A 26627-nucleotide genomic window follows, 5' to 3' on the forward strand; every position below is an offset into this window, starting at 1 on the left:
ATGGTGTATTTTTACAGGCTACAAATTAAGTGTTCCTTGTATAAGATGTCACAAAGAGCAGGAGGGGCAGTGATGAGAAACACAAAGTTATGGAAAGGTGAAGCATTGTATTGATAAAGTTTAATCCTCAGGCCACTAACAAAGGGAAATATTTAACCTTTGTTAAATGTTAATAGCATGACACCCAAAGATAAGAGTGTAACTCATAATGGATTTTAAGATCACACTTTTGGGGGGAGAAACCTACTGCCAATGACTTAATATGCATATTTAGAGATAATGAAGAATACATTAAGTCTATTATCAGGGAAGGGCTTTCACAATAAAACTTGCAATTGATTTTAATGCTATGTAATGAAATAATAGCATTGAACAACTGGAGAAAGTTTCTCTCTGTCTCTCTCTTCTAATAAATTTTAACTCTTTTTAGAAAACAGTATTCAACTAGGAAAGATAAATATGTTTGGTTTTCTTCCTTGAAATATTTTTGTGGTTAGACCATTTGGCCCATCAAAGCAAAATGTTCACTGCTATACATTTCTAATGGAGGCAAAACTAGTTCTCTTTTACTGACTTTGAAATGCCTCCAATGAACAAACAGGGAATAAAACCCAAAGGACAATGGCAAGGTGAGTCTTGTATAGCAACCTCATGTTATGTAATATGCATAGACTGCGGGTATGACTGCCTTGTTTTTTTTTTTACATTTTATTCAATAGATTTCATTTTCAAATTAGAACTTGATCTGAATGCAAAATGGCCTGAGTGCTACTCTGAGACATTCAGCTCTACGTTGTGCTCTCTCTGCCCCAAAGCTATAAGGCAAGATAGTGTATGTGACCAACTGTATAAGGCACTCATTCAGTTTCCCACACAGGGATGAGGGGTGTATAATAAACTCATTTTGTATGAAGCATTCCAGGAGGTTCCAGAGTTTTAGGTCATAGAGATTATATCTTCAGATTTGACTTTCACAATAAAATATGGATCCAGTGGTATCACCATAAACCAGCCATTAGCCTATGCCTGTCCCAGATCATGTTTTGTTTGTTGGAGGTAACATAAATAGGAGTAGTTATCTGAATGTCCTGGAAAAAGAAGATTACGGGTATTTTATTTAATACCTTGGATTTCTTCAGTCTGGAAGTATACACTTTGCTTTATTTTTCAGAAATTTTTAAGTATTACATTTTGTTCTTAAAACAGATATTTGCATATTGTCCTATAATGAATAAACAGCAGGATCCCAATATGTTTACTCAGAAGTAAGCTGCACTGAGTTCAGTTGTATCCTGTAAGCATGCTCAGGATTTCATTCTCAGGGCATTTGCAACCATTTTCCCATTATCACATGAGTGTCTCAGAATAAAGAATTCCCTTTTGACAAATACCAAGGCTTGAAGTTTTGCGTGCAGGTCCAGAATTCCTTCAATTAAAAAAGGAATGCATATTAATGGATACTCCTGAAAAATGCCTGGTTCATTATTCTGTCTTTGTGGCATGCTTTTGACACACACACCCTGCATGAAATTACATGTTTAACATTTTGTGATTCATGGCAATGTGTTTTGTACCTTTTGCATCTTCGCTGTATCATATATCTGTTGTAGTTGCTCAAACCACGACTGTATACATTAGATTTAGGGAAGATGTGCTGTCTGTTTTGCTCTTTAATTGTACAGATTCAATTTGAAACCAAATTGCATTCGCAGTAGTCATTTCCACAGTTCCATCTTTAGACTTCTGTTTGGTCTTTCGTTGTTGTTTTGCCTCATGCTTATGTTTTACGCATACCTTAGAAGTAGGATCCCTTCAAATAAAGCCCAGCAGCTTTACTTTTAATTAAGCAGAATTTCACAAAATGGCATTTTATTTTCAGTAGACCAGGGGTCTCCTGGGAACTATTCTTCTACTTTCACTGATGTGGGTCGATGTACTCCAAAGGAAAGAAGAGGAACTCCAGAGAGAGAGGTAGTTAAATGGAAAATGTGTAATGCACAAGCATTTAAAGCTGCAGGAGATTCTTTTAAACAATCTTATCAAGACAACAAGGAATTATATAGGATGGTAATTTGTCAATCCAGGTGTTAAAAGTCGGTATTTTCTTAGAAAAAGCCGGGGAATTAGAATTCAAGCAGGGGAGAGGAATATGGAAGAGTCTGAGCTCCCCAGGTTGGCTCTGTTACTAATTCTGGATGCAGTTTTCATCCAAAGGCTGCTCCAGTACAATCCCCATTCCTTTCAATAGTGCAAGCCAAGAGAGCTAAGTTTGGGGGATTTGAATCCCTGCTTCCTGTTCATAATACCTAACCATTCCACTTGGAGAGCATGGTCTTTAAAAATTTTTTTTGAAATGATGTCCAAAACATTATGTGCTTTTCCAGACTACATAAAATGTATACAATACGTTAAGTGTTCTTCTCAGTTAGCCATATAGATGGGTATAGATGGGAACATAGAGAAGATAAATAAACATTAGGGGTTAAAGATAGTGAAATACTAGCAGTCTATTCTGTTTGCAAGTTATTTCCTATATACTCATCTGTATGTATAAACAGGACTCTTTTTTGTAGAAAAAACCCAGCAGGAACTTATTTGCATATTAGGCCACACACCCTGATGCCAAGCCAACCGGAACTATGTGTTCCTGCTTTAAAAAAGCCCTCTGTATAAATATTTGCTGGCTGAAGAGGAATATATTCCATTAAAGCCTTTGCTACAGTCTTTAGACTATATTATGAAAGGAATTACTCTTGCTGTTCTTTTAATACTTAAAGCAATGGAAAGATCTAGTTTACCACACAATCCAGTACTAGTACTTGGCAATTGCTCTGTAGAGTTTTGTTGTGGGAATACAGACTTTAAGGATTTAGACATTCCAGGATCTTTTTCCAGGAAATTAAATTAGTATGTGTGAAAGTGCTTCTATACAACAGTTTTTACAAAATGTCCTTGAGAACAATTTTCATTATATGACCTAATATATTTAAGCCAATCTTTACTCTTTGTGTGACAAAGCTAAAAATGTAGAATGAGCCTTTATGGTATCAACGCTAATAGTAGACTAATATTATTGTAATCTGTCTTGAACCATCAGGGAAGGTAGGATATAGATGTTTTAATGAAGGAATATATAAATAAACCTTTTTACTTCGTTGCTTAAATAAAAAGAGAGAAAAAACTAGTTAAGTGAAAGCCTCCTATTTGTTCCAGACTTTTAAAAAAATAAGGTTTTGTGTGAACTGATTTCTTTTTCTTGTTTTCAGAGACTGCCAGCTAGAGCAGTATATGATTTTAAGGCTCAGACCTCTAAGTAAGTATTTATGGCCATTCATTATTGGGGGGAAATCCTTATTCTAGAAAAAAATTGATACATTGTTCTTAACTAATATAAATGTGTCTCTTTTTTTGATGTATTTGACTGATTGTTTTGGCTGTATACCATTTTGTTGTTCTGTGATATACAATGATGTCACTGGAAATTTATGTCCACAGTATTTAATTACCAAGTAGTGCACAGGCTCATTTCGCACATATATTCAGTGACGCATAAGGCATGATGAATTACAAAAAAAACTTTTTAAAATTCTGTTGGTTTTCACAATGAATTTTTTTGTTGTTCACTATTCAGAAAACAGTTTCACAGAGTATTTTCACATATAACACCATTCAGACTTCCTTAGCTATCTGTGTACCTGTGTTTAAAGCTGCTAATGTGGAATACAAAAGCAGGAACAGGCTTCTGCCCCCCCCCCCAGTATGTTGGACTGTGTCCAAAATACAAGTATGGTTTTAGAGGTACTGGTTTTAGAGGTACACGGAAGGGCTCTATCCTTGATCAGAAGATTCCTCTCACAAGGTTCTTTGGATCTGTTCCCAGAGTTTGGCTCGTCTTGTGCTTATATTGCTGCTATAGGCATACAGCATTTAAAAGTCAACTGCAACCAGTTCAGCAAGGGAGCTCTACATGGCTCAGGAGGCTGTAGAGGGTATATCACTTAATGGATCAATAACTGTGAGAATAGATCAGATGGACTTCAGAATGTGGATTGAAATAGGAATGCTGTCTGTATATACCAGGGGTCCCCAACATGGTGTCCTAACACTTGCCTAGTGTTTTTAGAAAATGGGTGGGGCCAGGTGGACTTTGCCCAGCAGGGCTTCTGATTGGCCACTGGAGATCTGACTGGCTGTGCAGATTTTTAAAAAGCATTGTTTGGGAGGTGGAGCAGCCACCACAGCACAAGGATCTTCACTAAGTGACCTAAGGGAAATTGTGTGTATTCAAGTAAACCTTGTTAATCAATATCTTAAAAAGGCATCCTGTTAAGCAGCACTTTTACCTGAAATGTTAAAAAGTTACTATCAGAGTTATGCATAATCTCCCTCTCTGACATTTTGTGGTTGGCTCTGCCTTCCATGGCAGCCATTTTGTGGTTTTACTCACCACCCTGTGTCAGAATTCCAAAGGTGCCCACAATCTCAAAAAGGTTGGGAAGCCCTGATCTACACTGCATTGCTTCCCACTTGTTGGGCACTGAAATGTGAAGCCCTGTTCACAGTCTGATGCATAGTTGCATGTAAATACCGTTTTTATGGACAACTATACTTTAATCAGAACATATAATAACTTAAGAAATAATGTAGGTGTATATAAGCAGGAAGAAGAAGAAATGCCAGTAATGTGTCTTTGAGGAGAAAAGCTAGAACTAAAAGATTAATTTGCTGTTATCAAGAGTGTTTCATTTGCATCTGAAGTCTTGCCTGTTGTTGTTTTTTCAAATAGCATATTACAGGATCCAAAGCAGAAAGCCTCTTGTTGACAATTTGTTCAAAATTATTGTATTAAGATATGTTAATCCACATGCTCCAGAGTATTCCTTTGCTCACAAATTATATATTGCACCCATGATGCTCCCATATTGCAAAAAAAGAACTGCAGCCATTTGCAATATTCAGAAAAGGTAGATATATATTGACTGTACTCAGATGACATAAAAATGGCTGCTTGTTTCAGGGAACTATCCTTTAAGAAAGGAGATACTGTCTATATCCTCAGGAAAGTGGATCAAAACTGGTATGAGGGCGAGCACTATGGAAGAGTTGGCATTTTTCCTATTTCTTATGTTGAGGTATGTACTTTTAGTTTTTGCCTCTTCCATATTGGTTTGCTCACATTACGTAGACTGATTAAGGCTGTTCTCCTTTCAGAAACTCACTCCCCCTGAAAAAGCACAGCCAGCAAGGCCACCACCCCCAGCACACATTGGAGAGATTGGAGAAGCTGTTGCCAAATATAATTTCAATGCAGATACAAATGTGGAACTGTCACTGAGAAAGGTAATTGTTAACAGACTCTTTCTTGTGTGAGCATTTTTTAAAATTGAAAACCAAAATTACCTGAAACTGTGACCCTAAGTGCTGCACCATCTCACCTATTCTGCAAGTGAAAAGAGTTAAAGAAATCATAAAGTATACTATACATGGTATAAATCACACTCATTTACTTCCTACTATTTGTGTGGCAGCAGTACATTTCACCCAGCAACACTGAAGGCCTAACTACACCTTACAAAGTTCCCAGGTCATGTCTGGATCACCATAAGATAGACACAAGATGTAAGGCTCCACTGGGAACTCGGTGCACAAGGGCCTGCTTTGGATCAGGACTGTGGCATGCAGAGGGAGAGGGTGTTTATGCCTTCCAACCCATGCCAGTTTCCTGACCTGAAATGGCAGTTTACAAAAAATTTAGTCTATATTCAACCCATTATCTTCACTGTTGCTGCGTTCTATAATCTGTCTCCCTTTGGTTACTCAACAATGCCAGCCGTTTCTTTTTAGATTTCAGCCACCCATTTGTTGCGTGGATAAGGAATTAATAACAAAAGAGATGACAGATGAGAAATGGCTAAATTTCTCTCTTTTCCTTTTCTTTCCCCTTCCCTTCATTTCTTTGTATTCTCCAACTCTTATCCAAAGTAAGGAGGAAGGTATTGTGTTTGGTTCCACCTCCTGTGGCGGCCATGCTGAGGGGGGTGGTGCTTACCACCCCCTCTCGAAATCTCAGAGGTGCCCACAGCCTCAAAAGGCTGGGGACCCCTGCTTTAAAACAACTAAGTGTGGGCCAGTATTATTGCAGAGGAAGCTGAGAGTTTAGTGGCTTGCCTAAGTCCACTTAGTAAGCCTGTGGCTGAGATGCAGTTTGAACTTGAGGTTTCCTGTCTCAGAGCTGTTCACTGTTAGCCATCACATCATCTCTTGTCTTCACAAGGGATAAGATTTGTGCTGAAATGTGACATCATGTACAGAATTAGCATTTGTCAACAGTGAAGGGGTTTTGGTAATGCCTTGCAGGGAGACAAAGTAATTCTCCTCAGACGGGTTGATCAGAACTGGTATGAAGGCAAACTACCAGGAACCAACAGGCAAGGCATCTTTCCTGTGTCCTATGTAGAAACCGTCAAAAAGAACACAGCCAAGGGGGCTGATGATTATCCTGTTCCTCCAATACCCCAGAGTTATTCCAGTGACAGAATACACCATTTAGGTTCAGCTAAGGTAAGGTAATTTCCCCCCCCCTTTTTTTTTTCACCTGGTCCAGAATTTGTTGTCTTACAAATGTAAAATAAGAAATGAAATTAGTATGTATTTGTTCTTCACCATTTTTGAAAGATCTTTTTCCACTGGTAAGGAACCCACATTGTTTATCAGACTATGTCGATGGACCACAGTTACCATCTTGCCTCCTGCTGCATCATAATAAGTGCAGCAGCACTGTTTGTTTTAAAGTCTTCATGCTCTTATCACAAAACCGTATACCATGTTTTCCTTAATTCTTTACTTTCTCAGACTTCCTTTTTCTAAGCAAATGGTATTTATCTATGTAGATGTGTGTGTGCATGTGTATTACTAGAGGATTACTAGAGGATAACACTAGCAAATTATACACAGAAATCTACAATGTATTATTAAGTGTTTCTCCAATGGCATTTTAAAATATGAAGGTTTCAGTAGGATGAATTTGCTTGTGTGTGGTCGCAAGCATTAATAAAGGAATGTTTCCTGCATTAAATGTCTAACAACAAAGAGGGAATAAACCTTTTTTCCCAAAAAATTCTTCAGTATGTTGTGCCTTTATGCATACACTGTATGATGCAAGTGTATTGTCCTTTCAGCATTATCCACAGAATTTTCATATTGATCTATGAAATTATTCTAACAGAAAATGCTTTAGTATATAGTAAATTCAAATTTTGCAAAAAAAAAAACCCCACCCCATCCCCTACTCTATGTGCAATAAGTATGTCGAATGATAGCCGAGGCCTATACGCTACATTTTTGTATCCATTTGGAGCACTGAAAGTATTATTGGTGGCATTTTTAGGACCATTCCATTAAATCAGATGTATCCTACCCACATCACAATGTCCCATTCTTTCTTTCTGTTGTCCCCACCATCTTTCTGCCAGGAGGGTATATAAGCTTTGTCTGCTTTAGAAGGCCCAGGGCTTTTTTTTGTAGAAAAAGTCCAGCAGGAATTCATTTGCATTGTAGGCTATACCGCCTGACATCATTGTTTCACACAGGGGTTTTTTGTAGAAAAAGCCCAGCAGAAACTCATTTGCATATTAGGCCACACCCCCTGACACCAAGCCAGCCAGAACTGTGTTCCTGTGCGTTCCTGCTCCAAAAAAGCCTTGAGAAGGCCTTGTGTGTAACTTTCAGATGTAGACACTGCTTGCTCAGTCCTTGCCAGGACTGTATGCACAGACTGCTTGGAGGCAACCAGACTTTCCATTACAGATAATGGCCTATATGCTTGTGCCAGTCCAAAGTTGAGGAGAATCCCTTTCTGCTAAATTGAAGTCAAGAATTCAGTCCTCTTCTCCTTAGTATCAGTAGCTGAAATAATTAATGAGAAATTTGAGACCAAATAGACATATAGCTACCCCTCTAATTACTCTGTAAAACAAATTTTGCATTTGGAATATATTTCTGCTCCAAGCCAAATTCCAATATTTCTTGAGGTAGCAAGAATTGTAATTAAAACAATGTAATCATTTGTGGTAGCAGAAATCATTGTGTGTTCTCAATACTAAAGGTATCCAGAGCTTGAAAATAACTTTGATATGAGGAAGAATATTCCTTTTGTATAGACCCACCATCCCCTGAGGAACAGTGAATAATTTGTTTCCTTTACAAAGCTACATATATATTGTAATGTTTTGAACTGTAGTTTGAACCTAAGATATTGGACGATAAGCTTTCATGGATTTAAAAGGAAAATGTTTTTAAAAATCTAAAATTAATAACTTCTATCATTTGCAAGTCTTGATTTTTTTTTTTGTCCCCACAAATATGTCTCACTGGGATGAGGTAAACATTCTCCAGCTTATCTGGAAGGGTTTTTTGATCATCATAAAGAGCTAAACCACTTAAAATGGTTCCCCAGATTAGAATTTTTGTAATTAACTCCCAGGATATTTTTTGCCCCAATATATTAAATTAATTTGGGGCAGAATAGCTACCTCAGTGACAACATTAATAAGATTTCTGTTTTTTTGTTTTTGTTTTTACCCTGAGTTCATTTTTGTTTACGTAAAACAAACTATGTTAACTGGTTGTAATTTGGGGGGAGGGGAGGGATTTACAGCCACGCAGGCAACAGTGTCCTAAGATGAAAATGTCAAAGCGCTACAGAACTATTCAACTTGAAGTTGATTTCAATCATTCTAAAGATACTCAAGATTTCTTTTCAAATGAAGGTTTAATGTTGAGAATTAATAACAACATAAACTACATTTTCAGTATTTATTGAAGCAGTGGATATCCACCGATGCCATATACGTATGAATCCCACCTCTGCTGTTCTTGTGCAAGGACATTTATTTAACCAGAAGGAAACTTCAATCAATATTTCATATTGCAATTTTATTCAGCCAGTAATGGTACTAAAAATAAATGGCTGTATGGTATAGCTCTGTGTTTACATGATTGTCTTATCATTTACACTAAGAAGGATTTGAATGTTGTATACCTTTAAACAACATGTAATTATTTGTCAACATGCTGTGAATTTTAATTTACAAGATGCATTGGTTAGCTGTAGAGGCCTTAATAGAAGTATGCAATTGTATGTAAGATGTTTCTGTAAGGTCAAGAGACAGGAATTATATAAATTTGCACAATTTGAGATTGCCCAGTGGGGTTAATTTTCACCAATATTGAAAGGTAGCCCAATCTAAACTGCCTTTCTCATTTGGATAGCTCAGCTCCACTCTTAAAATAATAACTATGGCTTAGAAAGTTCTAGTAACCACATCTGGGCTATTAGTCATAGGCTTACTAAAGGACAGTAAAGAACATTCCTGCCATGGATCAAATTCACCTCATGAACTCAGTGATTCAGATGTCTTGATGTTTGACATTTAAGCCCTAGGCAAGAAGCTGACACAGTTTCACTTTTCATATATGCTACTTTCTGCTCTTCTGATTCATCTGCTAATGATTTCAGAAATTTATGCTCAATGAAATAATATCCTATGGATAGGATATGACATTGAATTTTATTTTAGCTCTCATACCTTAGCCCAATGTCTTTCCCCCCATTGTTTTAATTACTATGTTTTCCCTTATTTCTCAAGTTGGATTCCAAGGCATCACCCCCTCCTCTCAGGTACCAGTCCTCTCCTTGTTCGGAGTCTAATAAAGGGAATCTTCAAGCTGTCACCAGTGAATGGCTTTCACTGACTCTTGGCTTTTCACCTTCAAGTACTCCTCCTTCTCCTCCACCTTTTCCTCACAGCTTTCTTTCTGATTTAGAGGAACTGAACTCTCTAGCATTAGCAAATTCTCAGAATACACCAAGGCTCACAGATAGTATCACACCTCAAGTAAAACATGGCCATTTTGTTCCAATTTCCTCACCAAAGGCCTCCCACTCTTTGCTTGAATCTCCTACTTCACCTCTGCCATTTTCCTCATCTATCTATAAATCACCGCCTCCAGCCACCCAGTCTTATGACAGAACACAGAAGCCTATAACTAATGGCATAAACCTGAATGAAAGCAAATGTAGCAATTTCAGAGAGACGAGAGGGTCTCCCCCTGTCAAGGAAAGGAAAAGCCTCACAGACACAACTTCAGAAGTGCATGAAATGGCAGGCACTTTTCTTGTTTCCTCCAAAGAAGATCCTTTATTCAGAACACTGACAGAGATGGATGAACAGGAAGAGGAAATCTGTGAAGAACTGCTGTCAATAATCCAAGGGGGCCAGTCAAAATGTAAAGATTCAGGTTTCTACAGACGTGCCCCTGATGTAACAGAACAACTGGCAAGGCTTCATATAGAGGAAGAGCCATGCCATGACAATTTAGAGTCATCAGTAACAATTAAGAAACAGTCTTTGATATCTTATGAAGGGGACAGTTCATCAGACACTAAAAAAGAGGTATTTGAACTTCCTCAGATAACTTCCTAAATTTACGTAACTAATTCAAATCTAATTTTTGTATGCATTTCTGCATGTGTCTACCTCAGAATTACAGTATTCTGCAACACTAACCCTCTCTTATTTCCTCCCTTTTGGTGGTAGGAAGAAATATATTTGGGGCTACGTATTTTATTTAGTTAAATATTCCTTCATCCTAGCAGTCATTAATCATGGTTTTTATCAGGAATACAAAACCATCATTGGCTTCCTCTTATAAGCCTATATATTCCATAGGTTTCTAAGGCACAGTCTCCTACTCAGACTTCCAACTGAAATTATTGTTGTTCTTGCTGTCTAGGGATGGGTACGAACCGGGAAAATGCAGTTCTGTTCATGATTCATGGAGTATCCAGTTCATGAGCCATGAACCATCATGAACTGTTACATTCCAATTGAAAATAGTTCTGTTCATGAGGTTTATGACATGGACAAACAGCTCCACAGCATGCTGGAGAAATCAAACCCACAGGGGATTGCTGGCTGACTCTCCTCTACCTGTCCTCCATGATTGATGTGAAGTGGATTTGTGGGGTCCTAGTTACATCCTCCCAAAGAAGGTGTCCCCAGGAAAGTGCTTTGTGTGGAAATGGCAGAAACAGGTGCAGGTTCAAGAGTGCGTAGAACAGATCCTGTGCAAGCTAGGGATGTCTAATGCACAGAGGACCTCCCCTTGATTCTCCTTTGTATGCCCTCCAAGTTATGTGCAGATTAGATTTACAAGGTCCAAGTTATGCCCCTTCCAAAGAAGATGTCCCTAGGAAAGTGCTTTGGTGAAAATGTGAGGCACAAGTTCAAAAGTCTATAGAATAGACCCTCTGCAAGCAACACAAACTAAATCACAGGGAAACTCACCCTGCCACCTCCTTTTCTACAATCTCTCCAGGTTGGGGACAGATTTTATTTCTGGGGGCCCAGGTATGGATCCGAAAAAAAGATCTCCCCAGTGTGAAGAAGTGCATGGTGGGCAAGACTTATTGGCTCATGGTCCTCTGCCTGGTGCCAGGGAGTTAGGTGTTGCAACAGCTGGAGAAAGGCTACATACTCCACAAGAGAAAAGGGCTGGCCATCCACAGCAATCATCTCACCAACGAGGCGAATGACTGCTTCCTGGGCCCTCCACTTAGCCCTGGCCCCCTACTTATTTAACTTCTATATCAATGATTTGGTGTCGCATATAAATAAACCAGAATGCCACCCACCGAAGCTAGGTAACAAACATATAGGGGTGCTCCTTTATGCTGATGATGCTGTTTTACTTTCAAGGACTCCCTTAGGCCTCAGAAGAGCCTTGAAAGCTTTCACTCAATATTGCTTGGAAAACAATCTAGAGGTAAATTATGCTAAAACCAAAGTAATAGCTTTTGGCAAAAAGACACTCAGATCACACCATTGGTACTTAAATTCTATTCCCATTGAACAAGTTTCATGCTTAAGTACCTGGGGGTCATGTTTTAAGTGAAGAAGAACCACCAATATAAACATGATTACTTCAAATGCCAAAAGGAGTGCGGGGGCTATCCAAAAATTCTACATGGGCAAAGGGGGTAAATGCATAATTGCAGCCCTTAGATTGTTTAAGGCTAAATCCCTCTGCCATTTGGTGCCCCAATCAACATCACTAAAAACTACAAAAAACTGGAGAGTGTTCAATCAAAATTTTTAAGAACAGTTCTCCAGGTGCCCAAGGGCATTCCAAATGCATTAATTAGGATAGAAACTGGCATGATTACAGTAGAAGTGAGGCTTTGGATTTTGGCCATCTAGTTCTGGTTGAAACTTATGTTTTTTCTAAGGGCTTGATCAGTTTAATTCTGCAAGATACCTTGGTCCCAAGATGGATTAGGGCCATAGAGGACAGAATTCATTATTACGGCCTTTCCAAACAATATCTCAGTTCTTTTATTATGATAATGCTAGGGAGGTAGTGAAACAGAGAATATTGGACGTTGTCAGACAAAACGACCTCAATAGCACAACCAAATGGCGAGCTCTGACAGAACCAGTCAACAGGGTGACCCCAATGCCCTACCTATATTGCTTAACAAATAATGAATATAGGAGAACGTTTACTCTTATGAGGTGGGACATTCTCCCTTCAGTGGTGGTGGAGGGGAGATACAAAAAGGTGCCATTCCAAGAATGATTATGTCCCTGCTGCAGTGATGATATCGAATCTCTAGTCCATGTCATATTTGACTGTGAGGCTTATAATGATCATTGGGAAGTACTTCCATTTTCCACGGCCATACCTTTTACCAGTAGCCAAAAATTGCAACTCCTTAAGCATCTTCTTAGCGATAGAAACCCTGAGGTTGCATACAAATTAGCAAAATTTGGCTGGCTTGCCACAAGAATAAGGAAAACTCTAATGATTCAATCAGGAAATGGCTAAACACCTTTGCCAATCTGTTGGCTGTTAACTGCCATGTTTTGTTATATTTGTAGTTTTATAACAGTATTTTATGTCTTTTATGAATGATTTTATGGACAATCAGTTTTAATTTTGTATGATTTTACTGCTTTAAATGCTGGCTTAAGCAGTGAATAAACAATTTATTTATTAAGTAAAGAAACAAAGACAGGGTTTTTAGTTTATCCTTGGTTTTAACATAGCTCTTTTGGATGACATTTTTGGTGACCCCAACGGAATAATCTCTTGAAGGGCGGCCAACTTTGATGTCCCATCCACGGCACCCCAAGTGTGGGGAGCCTTTCTTGGAGGGGCTCCTGTTCCCCCTCCACTTCTCCCTACTGAAAGGGAGTGGGCCTCTTCTTCTTCCCTCTGTCTGCCACTCTTTCCTCCAGCAGCAACATAGTTGGATGGAAGACAAGTGTTGGGGTTTGTGTCCCTCCAGACATGGCTGTGGCACAGCTGGTACTCTGCCACACAGGGGTCACTGAGGAGGGAGCAGAAATGTTTCCAAAGTGTGGGCTAGAAATGGGGCCTCAGGATGGGAGGAGGGAGGCACAGCTGCTTTCTGGCACTGGAATGAGAGAGGGGGTCATGGGGGATGTACTCGAAGTGGAAGCAGTAACATAGAGTTGGGATGTGGAAGGGGAGGATGGTCTTCCCTTCCTGAATCACTGCTGTCAGATTCCTCTTCGAGGAGTGCTAGCAACTGCTGGTATCCGGGAAGTACTAACAACTCCTTTGCCACTGTAGAAAGCCCCAGGAACAGATAAGTGAAACGAGGCTCCAAGATCCCTGGTGATGCACTGCTAGGGTGGGCTCCAGTGGCCTGCGAGGATGAGTTTGGTGCCTGGGAAATTGGAGGCCTCTGGTACACAGGAGGTAAAGAACTTTTCCTCTCCCCCCCCACAATGAGCACACTTTCACCTTCATGGCACACAGAAGTGTTTACTATTAGAGATGGGAGGGTATAAAAGTGGGTCCTTAGTGGAGACACTCAGTACTTAAGCCCCTTTGCTTGACATAAGCAGAGAGAGCGAGTGGTTCACCTGAGTCCACCTAATTCCCAAATCCCACCAGGAGAGAGGTGTTCACAATCAGGAGGGGTGGGATGATAAAAGTTGGGTTCTCAGTCAGGGCACCCAGTAGCTAAGCCCCTCTACTTGGTGTGAGCAGAGAGAGGGGGTGGCTCAGAGTCCTGAGTACACCTAACACTCAAACCCCACCAGCGGAGAGGTGTTCACAAGCAGGAATAAATGAATGTGGTCTGCTTTTAACAAGTTCCCTGCTTCTCTGTCTAACTGCCAATGCTCAACAGAGGAGAAGGTGTGGAGCTCAGCTGTGGGTATATATAGCAGAATGGGAACTCTGTAGTTGGCAGGCAGCCATGCTTTAGTGGGCCCCTATTGGTGTTTCCAAGTTTGGAGAATTCTCCTCCTCCGGCCCCCATTGCTTTGAGGCTTGGAAAATATTTTGATTAAGTGGAGACAGTCTGAACCGCTCGAACATTTGTGGAAAGTTCGTGCCAGTTGACCTCCCACAAACTTCAGTTCATGAACCATGAACAGGCCAAAATTTGTCATGAATTTTTGTTTGTGATCCATTTCGTGCCCATCCCTACTGCTCTCTATAGATAAAGTGTCAATGTGATTAATGCTACAAGGCGCGTAACATTGAATTCAGTTAACTGTATGTTTGGCCCATAATGCTTTTGGTCAGGGCCAGTTTCCATAATCATTGAACCCACTGCAAACTGTCACCAGCAGGTCTTCAGTGCTCAGTGTAAAATCTGAGGACTCTTAGAACTGACCCAAAAGAAAGCCAAGCCTGAAATTAAGTAATTTACTAATTTTTGCTAGATTTACAGCTTTCTCATTTAGATTTGGCCTTATGTAACTGGATCTACGATGGAGCTCAAATCTGCCTCCATGCTGATTTATCTGGACATTGGCTATTTTTAGTTTAAGTCTTGTAGAGCAAGGATGGCAATCCAACCAATCATACCTTTTCAAGACTTCATGAGTTTGCTCATTTGCACTGGAGACTTTTTTCTGTTTCTTCTGAATAGCTAGTAACATCCACTAGCTTAAATGGGGGTAGGGAATTTAAAAGCAGCCACAGGGTATTGCTCTCCACAAAAGAGATATAAAGAGTCCTACTGAGCCTAGAGGATCTAACCTTGTGCTTCTCATAATGGTTCTAACCTATGATCTGAAGGCATACAATACAGCCACAGCTTGCTGAAAGCTAAGCAGGACTGGGTTTCAGCAGTGCCTGGGCGGCAGACTTTTTAGAAACCCTATGCATGCTGCTCTCATTTCTGTGGAAGAAAGGCTGGATTGACTTATAGCAAATAATCAGCACCTTGTTCTAGTATCCTACTCAATCAGCAGCTGGGGAGGGGCTTTCTTCTCATTGACAATGGAGCATCTCTCTGAACTTTGTGTCTTCTCCTATAATTGCTGCTCCACACAATTCCTGTTGTCTTTCTTTAAATGTTCAAGCCAGCTTCACTTCTGTATGGGATGCAAGCACCTTCCACTTCTCCTGCCTGCCTTGCTTCTAGCCCTCCACTTCACACAGACAAAGTCTCTCTCTCTGAATATGTCTCAACATCTTCCAAGTCTGCCACTACCCATTCACCCCCTCTCCTTTCCAAACTGTCATACAGACAAGAGAAAAATTCACCAAAGTTTAAGGTAACAGAGTCTACTTAGTATGAAATACTGCATGTCTTCTGAAGTGCTTTGACAAGCAGAAAACTCAGAGGTTAACCTATTAAACTATTAAAGTTCAAATGTGCCGGTAACTAACATTTAATAACTTAATGCATGCAATCAGATAAAAATTTTGCAAGGTTAACTATTAAAGTAACTTAATCCTAAAAGTATTTGGTGCAATTCTGCAAAAGTTAATCATGTTGTTGAACACAGTAAGAATTAAGATATTACAGGTAAAAAAGAATGGGCAGAGATCAATTTTTGCTGCATACTATCACCCACAGTTAGTATTTCCCACAGTGCCTCTTGTCTGTATCAGATTTTAAATTCTCCTTTAAATACTAGAAAACTATTCATTAAAAAAAATGTTGCAGTAAAAGTCTCATCCAGAGCCTATTAAATCTACTGGAAAGCTACCATTTACTTTTATGGTGTAGGCTTTTAATACTGTTATCTGCTTTGGAAATAATTCATGTTAGGAGGCTGTACACAACACATACTTGGGCAACTCACTGAAGTGCTGGATAAATTATCTAGACAACCTCATATTCCTTTGTGTCATAGCAAGCATAAATTCCTATTGTTTTCTGGGAGCTGCAGAAGAATACTCTGTGCAATGGTCAACCCAACCAGAAGTGAACAAAACTGGGCCAGGAGTGACCCATGCTGGCATCTCCACACTCATGGGGCAAGCAGAGTTTATTTGTATCATGTTTTACACGGTCATCGCCACATTGACATTAGGCCTAAAATGTACCACAGTACATCCCAAAGCATTCGCTTTATGCAACTTAGTACACCACAACACCCATCTCTCTGCAGTTCTCTGCCGTACTGATATTATAAGAACATAAGAGAAGCCATGTTGGATCAGGCCAATGCCCCATCCAGTCCAACACTCTGTGTCACACAGTGGCCAAAAAAACCAAGTACCATCAGGAGGTCCACCAGTGGGGCCAGGACACTAGAAGCCCTCACACTGTTCCCCCCCACCAAGCACCAAGAATACAGAGCATCACTGCCCCAGACAGTGAGTTCCAACAATACACTGGCTAATAGCCACTGATGGACCTCTGCACAATATGCTTATCCAATCCCTTATACATGGAATGGATGAAGACCCAGTTTAAATACAAAATAGTATAGGCAGGTTCTTCTGCCATGTCAGATAAATGTTTAAATCCGATATTAGAGGGAATAGAAGGGGATGCCTGATCCATGATCTGAAGAGTTCCAGCAAGGACAGGCAAACAGGAGACCCCATTGCAATCACTATTTCACAGCTGAATCTCCTCAAGGCTACACCTAAATCCCATGATTAGATCCAGCCAGCATTTGTACTGCTGAAAAATGGATGAGGGAATCCCCTTTGACCACCAAGAAGGTTATGGTGAAATTGTGGGACCTCCAGGAACAAAACCTACATCAGATGGCTTCAGTAAGTAGAAAATTAATTGGGAAAAGGCTGGTTGGATCCAACCTCATAGGAAGCACAGTGTACCTCTGTGGATGAGCCAATATTATGCTTTCTGAGGGACTAGAACCCAGAGTTGATGCCATCATTCTCACATCTGAACTTGTGTGCAGACAGAGACTGAAAGCTAGCAAGAAGACCACCGTCAAAATATTGCTGAATTCTTCCATTGCATAGTATTACAACAGCAAATAGTAAAAATCAACCCAAAATGTTTCCAGGGTGGCACAACCTGCACCTAGATCCTAAACCACCATGCAGGAATCCCTGCTCATATTTTTTCACCCGCCACTTACACATGTCATAGTCCAATTAACATTTTAGCCTTTCTGTCATTAGCAGAAATTGTATCCAAAACAGAAACTGGTATTGTGCCATTGGAACCATCCACCATTTGCTCTCTGAATCAAAACATTCCAAGTCTTAGAATGCTGCCAAATGTAACAGGAGTTTGAAATCTGGAAGCATCATGTGACTCTTACTGTCTGCTTCAGCACCTTTTGGAATATACAAAATCTGAATCTTGACTCTATTCCACACATACGCACACGCACACACACACTTCTGAGCAGAAAGCTTTGGAATCTAATTTAAGGGAGGTATTTGCTTGATCTTGCATAATATATCACTTCCTGCCTCCCCCACCCCCCATGCAAAACGCCTGCTTAGACGTTTTAGGACACATTTTAGCAATGTTCTGCTTTTAATCTCCAATTTTAGGACACATTTTAGCAATGTTCTGCTTTTAATCTCCAGAGAGTTACCTTATCAGCTACCAGTAGTATTTTCCTGATGGCTGGAAACTTTAGCTGTGTTTTTTTTTTTTTTGGCTTCCTGAATTGCCAGACATACAGCTGCAGTTTGAATGGGTACAGTGGAAGACACTTGAGTGTGTTGGAAAGTTATATGTAAATGTTGAAAACTCAGAAAGTTATATGTAAATCTTGAAAGCTCAGCAGGTAACAGTGGCTTTACATGTGTATTGCACGCCTGCATGTCTTTTGCACAGGCGGCTCTTTTTTTGGTGATGGAAACAACTAGGTTGTGTAGCTTGTCCATGAGCTGAAAGCAGGAACCACCAAAAATTCCTGACTAAACATTTGGCCATAAAAAAAAATGTATTGACGTGGTGTTTGTGGTTTTTCCAGGCCGATTTAAAAAGGGAGGTACTGGTCATCGGCAAACCTCCTCGTAGCCCTGTTACAACTAGGAGATCTTGTGGGTCACCTGTCAGAGGCCAGAGCTATTCTCATAGGGTACAGTACTGTGTGGCCTGTGTCGATTGCCCGACCTTCAGCATAAGGAATTAGGCAATTAATTCTTAAATTTGAATGTCAATGTTGAATTGATGCCTTCCTGTTGTGCTGCTGTTTAGAACTGGATTGTGTGATAACAGCCTGGAAGCCATAGCATGCAGTAGGTTAATTGCATAGTTCTAACTGGGGGAGCTGTTGTAAGTGCTGACAGAACAGTCCTTTAAAAAGAATTCCTGAATTTTGGAATAGCTCCTCTGGTTTTGAAGGATGACTTTTAAGTGCTAATTAAGAGGACCTCCTTGCATGTTCTGTGCATTCCATCATGTTTCTGATGCTCTCTCTTATTGTTTTCAAATGCATGATCTTTTCAAAATATTTTGTTGCTACAGCAACACATGCACTTACTTGACACCATGCTTTCACATAGCACTGCTTCGTAGAACTGCCACTCTCATCAGCTTTTCCTAGCATATCAGCCTAGAACTGCATTCCCCTTAACATACAGCCTGTTCTTTTGAAACATTTGGTCCATGCTATTGGCCTTTGCATTTTTTTAAGTATGTGGTTTTTATGTATCAGAACTAATAGTTCTCATATTTATATCTGGATTTCTCCATATTTCACATGTGTACTTCATTTATCTGCACAAAGGGTATGAAGGAGGGGAAAGTGCATTCAGATAATCCAATTTGAACAGAGAAAGGGCTCCTGATGAGCAGGAATGAGGCAGCACCAGAGATGATTGAGAAGCTGGGCAGCTTCCTGGGTGGCACTGAGACAGATAGCTGGAGCAGTGAATAGTTACAGAACGTGCCAAATCCTGAATGTAGGCAGCTAAGGATGAATTCACAAAACTTCCCCTTCCCCAAAGTGATACAACTTCCGATGAATATATCCAATGTATGCAAACAACAGTTTGTGATATAGGATGCACTAGTAAATTCAGTGTAGAATGCAGGCAACTGTATGGGTGGATGCACAGAGTGTGACCACATAGTGAAGTTAGACAGAGTGTAGTGTCCTCTGTTACTGTGCATGTCCAGGTGATTGTGGAGGCAACCTCTCCAAGTTGCCATCTCTACAAATCTCTCACATCCGCAGCTGATTGCATGGATCCCTAGAAGAATTTCCAGACGACTGTCTCCATGCAGCCTTCTACTACTAATGTGGTTTGATTTATAACTCTGATCACAAGCCACTCAGATTCATGCCCATTCAGAATAACATGAATCTTAACCATGTGAAGATTTCCAAACAATTATGAAAAGGAATGCTAAAGACATAGTTGCAGTCCCAAAATGCCTAGAGGAGGGAACAGGGCAGCAAAGCTGAAGACCCCCTTTCCAAAAACCTGCCAATAACACAATCACTCATAATGTTTTTGAATAAAATGGCCACAACTTTCATTAGTTACAGCTGTAAGAAGCCTTGGTGCAGCATGGGTCCACCAGATCCTGCCATTTAGTGACCCCCTTGCCAGCCATTGTGCCCTCGATAGAGTGGGAGGAGAACCATGGGATGGCAAGATGTTGGACAAGGACAATCACCACTAAGTGGTCTTCCCTGCCACTTGAGTGTGAGGGTAATCCACTGGCAGCCCCTGAACTGGGCATGCCACTTGAAAACCTTCATCCCAAGATCCTGTAAGGAGAGATTCTCATACACCAGAAAAACAAGCATGCAGACTAGTTTTACTAAAATGCGAGGTCATTTTGTAGAAAGATAGGTAATAGAGCTCATCTAGAAATTGTCATGCAGCTGCACCTACTATTCAATGGACAAGGAGGTGGAACTCTCAGAAAGAGGAGGTGGGACTCTCAGAAAGGTTCAGGAGCTGCACTCCTGTGAGCTCCCACTGAATCCGAGGCCCGCTAAAATGGATCTGACTGCATGCTGATACCGCCCCAAGGTTGTGACAGATAACTGAAGCAGAAAACACCTTGAACAGGAACATAACCCATAACATTACCCTCTCCCCCTGGGGGACTACCTACAAACCCCCTTCATACCTTACTTCCCTAAAGCATTAACACAGAGGGAGGGATGGGTGGGTAAGCGATCCCATGCAGGCAGGTGAGCTGGTTGGGTGACATGGCTTGCTTTTTCCTCAAGATGGCTTCTCCTCTTCCCCTCCCCCCAGATCCAGCTCAGGCCCCAATATAGGCCCACCTGGGAGAAGGAGGGCCAGGTTTCCCATTGTTGCTGCTGCCTGTCCCCCAAGCCTTTCCTGCCTTGCAGGATGTGGTCACCCATGGTCACTGTCACCCCCGCTAGCTCCCCCCATCTGTGAGGGACTGCAAACAGGACCCATGAGTGAGCCAGGGCCTCACTTCTTGAACCTATATGTGGGGGAAGCCATAAAGCATGTAATTCTGAACAACTGATACCCATTGTGTATTTCCTAAACCTAGGTTGTATTTGTATATCTTTACATACTTTTATTCATTAAAGATGGTTTCTTTTACAATTTAGTAGACTGGAAGTGATAAATCTGTACTTTGGAACTCAGATTAATGCTGAACTGTGAACATTTCTTCACAGCTACTCATTACCCTGGCAGTGGTTACCATTTTCCCTTATAAGGTTACATTCATTCGTTATCTGCCTTCTTTCAAGAATTTGTTTTGCTCTTTTCTCACCCCTCTAAGGATGTTTCTTTTTTCAAAAAAAAAAATCACTTCTTCAGTTCTCTTGAGAGGAGGCAGTATCAGAAACAGTGCAGCATGTTTTGGCTGCTGGTTTGATATCTACAAGAGAGTTCTGTTTTCAAGAATGCTGTCTTGAGCAATCATAATGAATGACTGCTTGAGTTGGTGAAATTCAGACTGCTTTGTTTTCTGCTTGTCTGAGAATACATTTTTTGGTGCAAGTTCTTACAGCAGCCATTTACCCACAACCACAAGTACATTTGTATGGAGTTTGAATGATGCTAATGGATGAGCCTCATCTGCTTACTTTGGCATGGTGAAATCTAGGTTGAAGATAAAGACTAAATAGTTGTCCAAAAATTTTTGAAGATTTTTTTAGAGTTTGCTTTTCTACTATTTTAACCTCTCTCTCTCTCTCTCTCTCTCTCTCTCTCTTTTCTTTTTACACAACACCAAATAGGATTAAACGGATAATAGTTAAAATAGTTATGCAGTGCTTGAGCTGTCTGCAGCCCAGGAAAGTGCACCTTTGTGATCTCTTAGCCATTTGATTGACCCTGCTTTATGCAGCCCCAACACCAGAAAGGCAAGAGGTTAATTGTGCACCTTGTGAGCAGCAGTGCACGGCCGGACGAACTGTCGGAACCCTCAGCAGAGATAACTCTTCTAAGCCCGCGCAGTGGCATAACTCTGTTTAGGATTGCACAGTGTATATCGTAAACCTTGGGCTGCACACCTTGCAAGACTGTGCTAAACTATATTGCCACGTGTGACCGTCTATTCTCTTACTACATTTCAACTCATTTCATTTCAGCCACAGCGCCCTGTGCTTGCTCATGAAAATATACACAGTGGGGGGGAACCGTAAGTACTTTGTCTTCTAAAGTTATTCTCTAAATAGTGGTATTGAATTTCTGATTAGGTAAGACAGGAAACAGTTTCCAGTCCCAGAAGCCATCTCCCCCTGGATTTTATATCAATCACAGAAGTGCACATGAGACAATCCATGTAATAACATTAGGCGGACCTGGGCTTTGCATTCCAAAAGGGCAGCATTTTGCCCGTGATTCTTTACCATTGATTCTTGCCATATGATCATACATGGACCCATGACCCATATCGCCATCCATTAAAAATGCTTTTAAAACTCAGAGCTCTTTTATGTACCATTGTTGTCCAATTCAAGGTGAGTTCTAGGATGGACCATGCACTTTGATCAGGAACTTGTTGGACTGGTGTAATTGCATACCTCAATGGTGAACACATTTTTAATAGATTCAGGTGGGTAGCCATGCTGGTCTGAAGCAGCAGAATAAAGTTTGATTCCAGTGGCACCCTTAAGACCAACTGAGTTTTATTCAAGGTATAAGCTTTCATGTGTACACAGACTTGAAGAAGTGTGCATGCACACAAAAGCTTATACCTTGAATAATGTTTTGTTTGTCTTAACGGTGCTACTGGACTCAAACTTTGTTCTACATTTTGTTATGTAATCGGTCCCACCCAGTTTGATCTTAGGCATCTTCAGCTGTCATATTTCAAGGGTTTGGATAGACTCTCTTCCTGAGACCTCCAAAAGCTACTGCAAGTCAGCATTGACTGTGCTAGACTAGATGGACCAGTGATCTCACTCAGTGTAAAGTAGCTTCCAAAACACTCAACGAAACTATAGTATTGTATCCATAACAGAACAATCTCCTTTCCTTTTGGTAGGTATCCCACTTTTGAGGTACACAGTATTCACTCTAGTTGTCGTTAGTGCTAAGAACTTATTGAAGTTCTCCTGTGGACTTCAATAATTTTACAGATTCTGTTTTTGTATACAGTAACTTACTCAGTGCACTAGGCATTGTCACTGCACAACTGAAAATGAATGGAGGTGGCCCAACAGTTCTTTACTCCTTTTATCTTGGTGGCAGCACACCTTTTCTGTACGGCTTCCTGAGAATAGTACATTCTGAATACTATGTGTCATCTGTTAAAATTATGTTTCCTTGCTGCTAAAAACAAGTTCAGTTTGAATTTCCAGCACACATAAGTTAAATGCCATGCAAATTAAGTTTCTATTCTGAATGTTATCTATTAGTTATGACACTGTCCCAATTACTTTTCTTTTCTGGGGATTAGCATAATTTTTTTCTCAGGATGATGGCTTCTATTTTAATCATGTTAGCTTTTGAGATCCACACATAAATATACTGTGAAAATATTCCTGGTTAGTGTGTTAGACATAGCATTTTTATTGGGAAGAGATAGTTGAACTTCTTAAATGTAGTTCATTGAAGAAAACTTGATTCTGTTGAAGTCCTTACAGATAAAATGCCACTGGATTCTGGCATTTGTTCAAGTTTCCTAAATATAGACACATGCTAGTTGATTGATATAAACAATAAACAGTCTTTATCCCATCAGGACTACAAAGAAAAAACATCTGGTCACACAGCTCACATGCTGTTTGCATTACAGGATTTCTAAATGCTTAGGAGAGAATGTGTGAAAAGTAAGGATGCTTAGCAAAGCCACTTACTTGAAGACTGAGTGTCATCCTAAACAGAATTATACCCTTCTTAAGCCCACTGACAGTGGACTTAAAAGCATGTAATTCTGTTTAGGATTGCAGTGCAAGTTCCCAGGACTTTCCAGAAGCAAGGACTGGTGGTTATTGAACAGTATTTCTTCATTGCAAGCAAAGAACAATGTGCATGCTATTTGACTGAAAGTCTAAATATGTATAATGTGAACAATAATGCATACAATGGATGACTTGCTTTGTCATATTCATGACCAGTCTCAAGAGCCACATTTTAAGAAGTTGCTAGATCTACTGCAAGCATAAGCACACTTTCCTTGGAGTGAGCCTCACGGAATGGGGGCGGGGGGAGGGACTGGTTTAGGACTACTCCCTATGTCAACAGCCATATACAGACTGGACTTGGATTTAAGTTCCATGGAACAAAGCAGGATTTGCTTCTCAATAGGCACGCATAACATAGGTTTGCATATCATCTTAAATCCAAGTTTTTACTCTGTTAATGCACCCTTGTGAAGTTGTCTGTAAGTAAGGTGGCACAAAAACTGTTCCCTTTCCTTTGGGAGGCAGGAAGATTCTGGATAAAAATGGTGTAAGCATAGTTCTCTTGTAGACAATGTGTTAGCAGAGGCTGTGAGAGAACAGGAGGAATGAAGAATAGTGTAATGATCTCATCGTAGTCTCATCAATCCAGTATTTTATTAATTAATTAGTATCTGCTTGGAATACAAATTTAACAACCTCCATGGCACATTTACCAATAGCTAAAATAAGCAAAATTCTGGAATTTAAGACTGTTGAAGTTCATTTTAGTCCATGAGAGTACAACTGGAGTACATCCTTGTGCTCTGCCTGTAGCTTGGACTCAACATGTGCTAAGATTGAAGTGTATGTTGTCAATTTTTGTTATCTTAGAATGGCTGTTTACCCTAAAAGGGGGGAAGTCCCAGTATTCAATGTAGCTTAGATGCCAGGAAAAAGAAAGATAGGGAGGGAGGGAGCTTCTGCCTGTCATCCTCTCGTACTAGACAAGTTTAATTTACACTGATTTTAACATGTGATCAGTACTGTGGAGCTGCCGTTGTACTGCACACAATTTCTCAAGATATTATTCCCTTTTGAGAGCCACCATGCATTAAGCAGCAGGAAGCCAGTGTGCATATTGTTTGAGCACCCATAAAAATGTAACATGTTAGGTGCCCATTTTACACATTAGTATATTGATTTGCTTATAACTTTTGTATGCCACCTCCCTGGATACCTGTTTAAGGTGGTGACAAATAAAAATTAAATCAATAAATAAACAGTAAATCAATAATACAGCAAAAATTAAAAGCAGTAATAAAATAGTAATTTTGATGTATAAAATAAAAACCAATATATCATGTACACTCTTGGGACAGATGTGGCTAATCCTACATGTATGCACCTGTAAAATAACACATATACAAATATTTATTTATTTTTAATTTTACAAAATTTATATCCCACCTTTCTGTCATCACAAGATGTGTGCTATCTTATCAGTGGTGGTACTACATATAAGGCATTCTGTTGGTACTCCCATGGGATTCACTCAAGCCAATAGGATGTAATTTGTAGACAGCCAATCGTAGAATGTACTTGTCAGCTTTCCTGCTGTTAGTGAATGTTTAACTGACATGGCTTTTATTGCAAAAATGAATTTTCCCTTCCCACTTTTCTGCACATATTTGAACCAAAAATACCTTTTTTGGAAAATGCTCAGATATTGCAATTGATTTTTTGTTAGATTTTCTTGTTTTTACAGTGAGTGAAATTTAAAAAAACGAAAGCATTTGGAGTGGATACATTTTGTTCCAGTTTCTTTCCATTGAATCCAAATATTGCACTTAACTAGTATGTAGATTGGCCTGAAATGGGCCTTGCTTCTGTCATTATACTTTACATAAATATTATCATTAGATTATTTTTTTTAAAATTCAGTATGCTATTTAACAAGCTTCTCTAGTGTAGTAAATATGCAAGATATATTGTTTTTCCCCTTAAATGCATCCATTTGTCCTGTTTAAGGTTTCAGGTTCTGTATAACTATACTCCTAGGAACGAAGATGAGTTGGAGCTCAGAGAGGGAGATATCATTGATGTGATGGAAAAGTGTGATGATGGATGGTTTGTGGGTATGTTCATTTTACATTTAGTTGTGCTTTAGGATATATGTGCAACCTCAGACTGCATAGTTGAATGGACTGCTGGTTTAGAGCTGGTATATGAGACAATACAATCACTGCAGTACAATCAAGCCTATTGGCAACAACTTTCAGTATGAACTATCACACCTTTTGGACAGAATTTAGCATCCATTAATTCTTCTGCATATAACACATATCATCCTCATCCAGAATTCTGCAGATGCTCTTCACACACAGTGCTCTTACACAAGGTCAGTACCAAGATTCTGAGGTCACTCTGCTGGATACCATCATATTTAACTTCCCCATATCCCCATAAGCATTTGCACTTGACCCCACTAGTGCCCCTGGTGGTCCAACAACACATCCACCATTATAAACCATTTACGGTACTAAGCTCTGAGCAGGAGGAAGATATAGGCATGTCATATGAGGTGTGCCAAATCAAAAGTAGCAGATGCTCACTTTCTGCTTTCATTTGGGAAAACTTGCCTAACCTGGAAGTGGAATTCCCTTACATCACAGAAATAGCAGCAATATTCAAAAGTGTGAAATTGGTCAGGGCCTTGACAAGTGCCTGACGAACAAACTAATCATAGTAGACTCTGCCATTCACTTTGTTGGCAGAAACACCTCTTGTCTCATACTCAAAAGTGAGATGAATGCATGGAACTGCTGAGTCCATTGATATGAACTGGATACATGTATGCAAAAAGCTGATGGACTGAAATATTTGTAGTGACTTAAAATGAACTATATAATTCGCTTTTTTAATGCAAGCAGTTGTTTTAACCTGTGCCCAAGATACATGGATCACAACTATTTTTTTTGTTAGATTAACAGTTTCTCCATGTAATGGGCTACCTTCCATTGAAGGTTGTATGCATGTGTGGGGAAGAACTATGGATGTTATTACACATTT

General features: G+C 39.9%; 1 protein-coding gene across 10 annotated transcripts in view; it reads left to right on the forward strand.

Moving 5' to 3' along the window:
* Positions 1 to 26627, forward strand: part of SORBS2 (sorbin and SH3 domain containing 2) — a 224856-nt gene that overhangs the window by 195491 nt on the left and 2738 nt on the right. For 9 of the 10 annotated variants that reach the window (XM_060246440.1, XM_060246435.1, XM_060246437.1 and 6 more), the window contains 7 exons: positions 1883 to 1971; positions 3267 to 3313; positions 5018 to 5132; positions 5212 to 5340; positions 6358 to 6561; positions 21819 to 21868; positions 25587 to 25693. In XM_060246440.1, the coding sequence (XP_060102423.1) occupies positions 1883 to 1971; positions 3267 to 3313; positions 5018 to 5132; positions 5212 to 5340; positions 6358 to 6561; positions 21819 to 21868; positions 25587 to 25693 (741 nt within the window). Of the gene's footprint in view, positions 1 to 1879; positions 1972 to 3266; positions 3314 to 5017; positions 5133 to 5211; positions 5341 to 6357; positions 6562 to 9647; positions 10455 to 15410; positions 15606 to 18248; positions 18357 to 21818; positions 21869 to 25586; positions 25694 to 26627 lie in introns of all 10 variants that reach the window. The other variant, XM_060246434.1, reaches the window with a different exon arrangement.

Source organism: Heteronotia binoei, chromosome 9, assembly GCF_032191835.1.
Source record: "Heteronotia binoei isolate CCM8104 ecotype False Entrance Well chromosome 9, APGP_CSIRO_Hbin_v1, whole genome shotgun sequence".
Classification (NCBI taxonomy): Eukaryota; Metazoa; Chordata; class Lepidosauria; order Squamata; family Gekkonidae; genus Heteronotia; species Heteronotia binoei.